The following is a 7,437-nucleotide window of genomic DNA, read 5'->3' on the forward strand; positions in this document are numbered from 1 at the left end:
GGAACCAGTTCCGGGGGAATATATCAAGGAGAAAAAGATTCTTAATTTTGCCTAGATCACGCCCCTCCCCTTTTTATGCTCAGCGCAACACATGGGTAACTCTCCCCGTCGGAATCGTCCCGATTATACCTGAAGACGCCCGAATGGACCAGGAGAACCAACGCCGCCGAATAGTAAACTCCTCTAGCGAGTTATCGGCCGCACACAAAAAAATAAACGCTATGGAACAATCTGCAAGTATCATACCCAAAGACAAAAAGTCTACTGGTGCTGATGGAATCCTGGAAGTGGCGAGTGAGATATTATGACGAGGAATAGGAGTGGGCTCAGGGCTTCAGGGAAGACAAGACATGCAGGCATACCCGATGCACACGAATCCCATAATCTACCTTCCTCGGCATAACTCACGAGTATGCCAGATAGCTATGTGGCATATGAAGCTATCAAATCACCCCAATTCCCCAACACTAACCCAAACCGAAAAAACCAAGCTGGCGGCGCCAACCCAACGCGTGCTTGAGGCTCAAGCTCACGTGCCCGGAACCCAGATTTTGATTCCCGCGTTTCCAACCTATCAACACCCTAAAACTCCCACCAATACCAGTATACCCCTTGAACAGGGATAGCTACACGTAATGGTCCACAAAATACCCCCGAGTTACAACATTATCTCCGCCTACCGGTACACTCCTTCAAATCTCCAAATCTCCTAACCACACATTCGCTCGCCGATCTGTTCATTCCCGGTCGTTTATCATTCTATCCTTGCTAAGTCGGTCGAGTTTACAAGGAGCGAGAAGGGATATGTCAGTTAATTCACCCACGGTCACCTCCGAAGCCCTCCTGGCTGCAACCCTCTGTTTCAATCAAAAGTCCCCACCGCCGAAGCCCCCATCTAGCGCACTTACCGCCGCAACCAAGGCTACGCAAGTCAGGCCATCTATCAGGCCGAGCCTTGGGGGGAACGGACCGTTAATAGCTGTGGAACAAAGTGTCGCGAGGCGAAAACAGGAGAATACGGCTAGTCCCATGTCGCTCGACCCATCAATGGTCGCTGCAACGCTCGCAGCATCTCGGCATAGCGCTTCGCCGGGCAAGTCCTCAAGGGAGGTCATTTCTGTGGGGGCTCGGAGGAAACATTTTCAAGAGGAACCGTCGCAACCTCCTGACAGAGGTAGAGGAGGACTACATAAGATATCGCCGGAAAGGAGTCAGACGAATACCCCTGACGCCGCCGTTGATTCATCTCATATCGATGACATTTCTTCATTGAAGTCACTATTTGAGAAGGGCTCGAATGTGTCGAAGCCGGTTATACATGCCCCAAAACCAGTGCGAGGAATGGAGAGTCCTTCGTTGACGGCAGCAAAATTAGCTACACAGCTCTCCCCTTCTGCTTGCGCTTCTGCACAGAGCTCCAGGAGAGGTAGCCCTGTGCACAAGGTGCCCAATAGGGCCTCCCCTTCGAGAAGGGATGCTGCGGGGAAGCTTAGTTCCCCGGAAATTGTGCCAAAGCTATCACCTCCTCCGCCTTCACGTGGGTCTACAGTATCCCTTGTTTCTATGGAGAGCGATCAGCCTAGATCCTCAGTGGATAATGGCAATGCAAATGCGCTTTTGGCTGCTACATTAGCCTCAAGCCCTAAACCACCAGATAGACTGCGGCCCCCGCAACCGCCTCCACCACGAAGAAAGGAGACCAAGAAGGAACCCCGGGTAGTGGTTCGTGAAACTTCTCACGAGTCAGAGGATAGATCTCATGTCGACTCCGACTCCGACTCCGGTTCACGATATGGCACCGCTCGAACATCAATGAGTATCAAAGCCAGCAGAACCAATGCTTCCGCCATTTCCCTTCCACAATTGTTCACCCCCCCAGGGCCCCCGGCCCTCCCTCGACGTCCGTCAATCCCCCAACTAGAACCCGACTATCCGTCAGCCATGAAAGCAGCCCAAATATCACCAAGGGCTCACTCAGCATCCACTTCCCCATCCCGTCAATCACCTCCACGTCCAAGCCCTATCCCCCACCATCAGACCGGCGACTCTATCCTAGCAGCCTCCCTTGCCTCCTCCAGGGTCGTCTCCTCCTCCCCCCGAAAACCGCCTGCACCGCCCGCACCCCGTCGCCGCCGATCACTTCCTCCTCCACCAAAAAGTCTTCGCGAAACAATGCGCAAACCCAGAACACCACCCGAGGAGCCATCCCCTCACCGCAGAAACCCCCACCTCGTAAAGCACCCACACAAACACAGCGAAGGAGAGTGCAAACGCTGGCGACACTTTGTCACAGAGGCCGAACGGAAACGCTACGACGGTCTCTGGGCCGCCAACAAAGGTCTCCTGCTACCTACATCGGCACCTCCACCTCCCCCACCCCGTGGCAGAGCCACAGCCCGTAACTTCAATGATGAGCAGCACGAATGGAGCTCCGCTCCCACATATGCGGAGCCATTATCCGATTGCGTCCACTCGCTGATCGTGCGGGACATATGGCGGCGTGCTAGACTACCCGACGATCAGCTCGCTGAGATCTGGGAGCTCGTGGACCGGGAGGGAAACGCCAGGTTGAGTCGCGACGAGTTTATTGTCGGCACCTGGCTGGTGGATCAATGTCTCAAGGGTCGGAAACTGCCTGCTAGGGTGCAGGACGAGGTCTGGGAGAGCGTCAGGAGGTTGGGTGTAAAGTCTTCGGCTGGGAAGGAATGATCGATTGCGAGGAGTGGAGATGGGAGTGGAGGGAAGGGGAGGCGGGAGGAAGGAAGAAAGGAGCCGTGATACTGTACGTGGCACTAGTTGGCAAGACCTTGAGGTTAATCATTAATTGGCCCGAGGAGTTCTTTTCACCAAACAGTAGCCTTTCTTTCATGATTGAATAAACGAATAGATAAAAATAAATAATCAATCCGCATCTAGTGATCTAGGCCGTGGTGTTACTATTGTATCGGCAGTAGAACCCATGATAATAACAGTAAATTGCTCAGCTCTGAACCACCTGTTTTTGAGAAGCATCATCGGTATCGTACAAGAACCCCACAATCTGATGCCATCAAGGTACTACCCTCCGCACCAGTCCATACATAACATACATAAAGTCAAACAAAAAAAGGCCTCCTGATAAAATAAAACCCCAAGATAGAGTGTAGGAAAAATGATAAAAAAATAAAAAAATAAAAAAACCCCTCATTTTCTACTCCGAGAAGGATAAAATAAATAAATAAATAAATAAATAAATAAAAAACGATTCACCACAAACAACTTACAACCTTTTTCTCTTTAAAAAAAAAAAAAACATCTCAAAAATCCGAATCCATCGTCATACATATCCATCCGTCACACCTCTAACCGAAATGAAACCTCATCGCCCCTCCCTTTTCAGACAGTAGGAACGGCTATTATCACAGTTAAACATGAGAAGGAAGAAAATATAAATAAATAAAAAGGCAGATTATCCACAGACCCCACGATCGATGACCACCACCTCCCCTCCATGCCTGCCCTACCTCCATCACCTCTAACTAGCGCAAGTGGAGATAATGAACTATGAAATACGAAGGGGGAAAAAAGAAGAGAGAAACGACAATCTCGATCTTACAATATAAACTCACAGGGAAAGGGAAGAGAGAGGTAACGAGTCAGACTTGGCAGCACACGGCCACCAGTCCGGAGACGGGATCACAAGAAAAGAGAAGGCAATGGAAGGGGGAAGTGATAAGTTAAGTATGTCATGTGATGGCTAGTTGGGCTTGTGGGTTGTGGTTGTTGCTGTGATTTCCCCCCCCCGCGCGCGCAAAGGGAAAAGATTTATGTAATAAATGACGGTGGGGTGCAGGCCAAGGAAATTGAGTTGGAAAGTCTTTCTAAGGAAAAAAATAACATTCGGATTGGCGGTTTTTAGCGGGGGGGTAGTGAGATCTTGAAGAGGAAGCAGGTAGTATGGGAAGAAGATATGATACAAGATACAAAAGAAAGATTGAAAAGAAACGGTACCGGTACTGAATCTGGCAGATCCGTCATACCGAAGGAGTCAGATCGGAACGGCTAGGAAGGAAGTGAAAAGAAAAGAAAAGAGGGAGAAAAAAAAAACAAGAACCGGCGCTTTCCGCCCGCGTGCGAGCCTTGTGTTCTAGTCCGAATGAGGGGGAGAGTAAAGTCGGTGACTTTACTTAGTCATCATAGACACACACTGAGGCCTCCCAGCGACCGGGATCACCAACAGCTCTTAATCTGCAGGGTTGACGTGGCGGCAGCACAAGCCTCGCCTTCCCAGCAGCAGTGTCAGCCAGTTTCCCCCCTCGCCTCATGTTCATTTCCAGGACGATGACCCGGAGAAAATCTCCATTTTCGCGAACCTCCCTCGGCCTCGTCACGGGACTGCCGTTGGAATCGGGGGATGACGGCGAAGACGGTGAATGTTTGTTCTCTGTGAGGTCGGGTCGGTTGCTATGGTACGTTTGCATCTGAACAGCCCCGGTGCATGGCATGTCCGGGACCGGATTGGTCGGGTTAAGGTATCGGCGGAGAGCAGGTGTTGGGGTGTCCAATGTGGGTGCTGGTCGTTTCTCATCGGTGAATTGGGGGGTTATCGACAAGATGCTACGGGTAAGATAGTCATCGGGCTGAATGAGTGGTGCCGATACCGAGATGGACGAGAAGCTTCGAGCAGCCGACTTAAGCACACGGATGGAGGCTGTCAAATTTGATTTGAAGTTCAAGCGACGGGTTATCCTTTTCAGCGCATCTTCGGAAAAGAAACCGATTTCCGGCTCGAGGGTTGGCACATTCGAGACATCGTCATCAGAATCCCACATGAGAGGATGGTCATCTTGGGAGTCTTCTGGCGGTGATGAAAGCCCACGAAATCTAGGGTCCCCCCCTGAGCGTCGTCGTAACAACGGTGATGAAGAAACACTGTTCCATGAGAATGTTGATTCGTCATCGTTGTCTAGCGATGGAACGGACTCGCTTGAGCTCGACCTAAGTGACAACTGACTGTCACTTGGTGATTTCTCGAGTGGAGAGCTCTCATAATGCTCCCCCTCAGGAGGACCCAAAAGAACAGATAGTACTGATCGTGTTGAATCTCGTGATGGGTCTCGTGATAATTCCACCGACTCCGGAGCCAGACTGTCTTCTTCCTCCAGTGCGTCGTCAAAGGAAGGTGGAGGGTGAGATGGTGTTGGCGGCTCAACAAAGATATCCAAAGCGCTTTTTTGCTCTTGCAAAATTCTTTTTCTAGATCCTGGGGGTGGAATAGCTGTTACAGCTAATAATGCCGCTACTGCTGGTGGAATTCCGGCATGCCGTTGTGCGCACTGTTTCTCCCTAGCGATTCCCGAGCACTTGGTTGGGATAATCATGGGCCTGGAAGAAGCCAAGGACAACAACTTTTTCGAGGAAGGTCTTAACGTAATACTAGTATCCATTTTCTCGCAGATAGCAGTTATATTATTGTGGTTGAAGTGATGGCGAAGCAATAGATTAGATTCGGTGAACAAACTCGGTGGTGGGTGGAAGGAGGGTTGTGAGGTTGCGATAGCTGTGGTGGTAGAGGTTGTGGTGGTAGAAGGAGAGGCAGCTCGCGGAAGGTGATCCATCTTCGGAGAAGGGCGGATAGATGGGCTTAGATATCGGAAAGCTCGGGGGTGGTTGGCCCTTGGTATCTGGTTGCTGGGGCTGGGATCCTGCTTACAACCAGCTTTGATAGGGTAGAGTTGTAATGGAGAATGAAACAGCAGCTGAGTGTCGCCCTGACGCAAGTTTGTTGGGGTCTGGGGCCGTTCCCTTCACTTTTCGATTTCCCTGTCCTGTTCACTCACACTCTCTCACACACACGCGCTTCCTTCCAGGCTTCAACTAGTCTGAGTGTAGAAGTGAAGCTCGTGACCGAATAATCAGTTTCGGGCGTGCACAGATAACACAAGTGTCGAGGTGTCAAGGTCCCACGTTGAGATCAAAAAAGGGCAAGAACGGCAGCCGGCCCGAACCAGGTAAGAGTGGAGTGACCGGAAATGTTCGCCCGTCTATGTATCTGTCTGAGCTGGTTGAAGGCAACAGTAATAGGAGCGATTCACTGGCATAAGGGATAAAAGGACAGGAGGCAATCAATCAGTCGAAAGGAGTAAAGAGGGTAGGCACGGGAGGCTTTTTCTATGCTAACGGGTAACAGTGGGAAAGGATAGTAAATTTTAGGGAAAGGGGAAAGGAAGCGTTGTATGCAAGCTCTCTTTGCTTGATTGATAGCAGACGGCGCACGCTATGAGTGAGTGGCCCCCCGACACACCTCTAAATGGGTAAAATATATCGGACGACAGATAGGTTCGTCACCTTAGCTATTGGAGATGGTGTGAGGGTGAGGTGAGAGAATAGGTAGTAGGGTAGTGTGTGGATGGATGGCTGAGTATCTCTATGGATGTACTTGAGCACCAGTGCTGGAGGATGTATGGGGGGGGATGATTGACTCGCAGCAGGAAGCAAGCAGGGACAGAGGGTGATAGATAAGTAACCACTCCGGGGGAAGGGGGGGGGGAGGACAGAGCAGAGTATGATGGGCTTGGGGAGGAAGGATTGTTGGCTGGCTGGCTGGCTGGCGGGCGGGCTGGTTTATTTGTCTGGCCAGGCAATGGATTAGAAACAAACTGTTGCCTCTTCCTCTCGCGAGAACAGGGCTATTCCGAGGCAAGGAACGTAGAGAAACCGCAAGAGAGAGAGGACCAGGGGTTGAAGTGCTACTCTTCACACAAATCCCCTACAATTCGTGAATACATGTATTCTACTAGTATCATACTTGTACCAGGATACTAACAAATTGGAACCTCTGCAAGACATTTTTAGACATGCGAACTTTGTAGTACGTAACTGACTACGAGTAGTACCGGTAGCTTTGTGGGCAAGAAAAAGAAAGCAAAGCGATAGAGAGAAAAAACAAACACACAGCACATTCGCTCGAGGAGATTATGAGGTAAAAGCAAATAAAAGAACTTCATCTCTCTGCTCTCCCTTTCTACTCGAGTATGCTGGCTCTTGTTTGCCTTGCCCACCTGCTTTTCTCTACTGGGAAAGGTCTCGGAATACTCAATGAGGTATGATGTGAATCCGTTCTACATCTCACCGGTCGTAGGATCAATCCCTCCTCGATGCGGTAAAGTTATGGGAGAGATAGGGATTCAGTTGTTGTGACACTGTAACCTTGTGGTTTCCCAAAGCGGTACACGTCTTTTCCTTTCTTTCTTCACCTACCCTGAACTCCTGCCTGACAAGAATAGAATTGATCCCACCCGGAGAGCTACCGATTCCAATCCCAATCAACCTCTTTCACCATCTTCCATAAGCGGTCAAATACTCATCAGTCGGGGAACGGCGAAATTTCTCGAGAGCTTAACCGATTGAACCGATATGCCCTCCTGTCAAAGGGGCAGGACAATTACTGGCGGAGAT

The 7,437-nt window shown here is 50.3% G+C and overlaps 2 protein-coding genes; one reads left to right on the top strand and one right to left on the bottom strand.

The window, feature by feature from the left end:
• Positions 1 to 1,812: 1,812 nt before the first annotated feature.
• On the top strand, positions 1,813 to 2,893 carry GSTUM_00007725001 (uncharacterized protein; the record flags this gene model as incomplete). XM_002839622.2 has 1 exon in its annotated part: positions 1,813 to 2,893. One exon carries the CDS (start codon positions 1,813 to 1,815, stop codon positions 2,707 to 2,709), a length of 897 nt encoding a protein of 298 aa, XP_002839668.1. The 3' UTR covers positions 2,710 to 2,893.
• Positions 2,894 to 3,028: 135 nt separating this feature from the next.
• GSTUM_00007726001 (uncharacterized protein) lies at positions 3,029 to 6,554 on the bottom strand. XM_002839623.2 has 1 exon: positions 3,029 to 6,554. Exon 1 carries the CDS (start codon positions 5,424 to 5,426, stop codon positions 4,167 to 4,169), a length of 1,260 nt encoding a protein of 419 aa, XP_002839669.1. The 5' UTR covers positions 5,427 to 6,554; the 3' UTR covers positions 3,029 to 4,166.
• Between the last annotated feature and the right edge of the window lie 883 nt (positions 6,555 to 7,437).

The sequence above is a fragment of the Tuber melanosporum genome, assembly GCF_000151645.1.
Source record: "Tuber melanosporum whole genome shotgun sequence assembly, scaffold_39, strain Mel28".
Classification (NCBI taxonomy): Eukaryota; Fungi; Ascomycota; class Pezizomycetes; order Pezizales; family Tuberaceae; genus Tuber; species Tuber melanosporum.

Coding starts and splice junctions, on each gene's coding strand:
- GSTUM_00007726001 (XM_002839623.2), bottom strand. CDS start 5,426: ATGGATACTAGTATTACGTTAAGACCTTCCTCGAAAAAGTTGTTGTCC.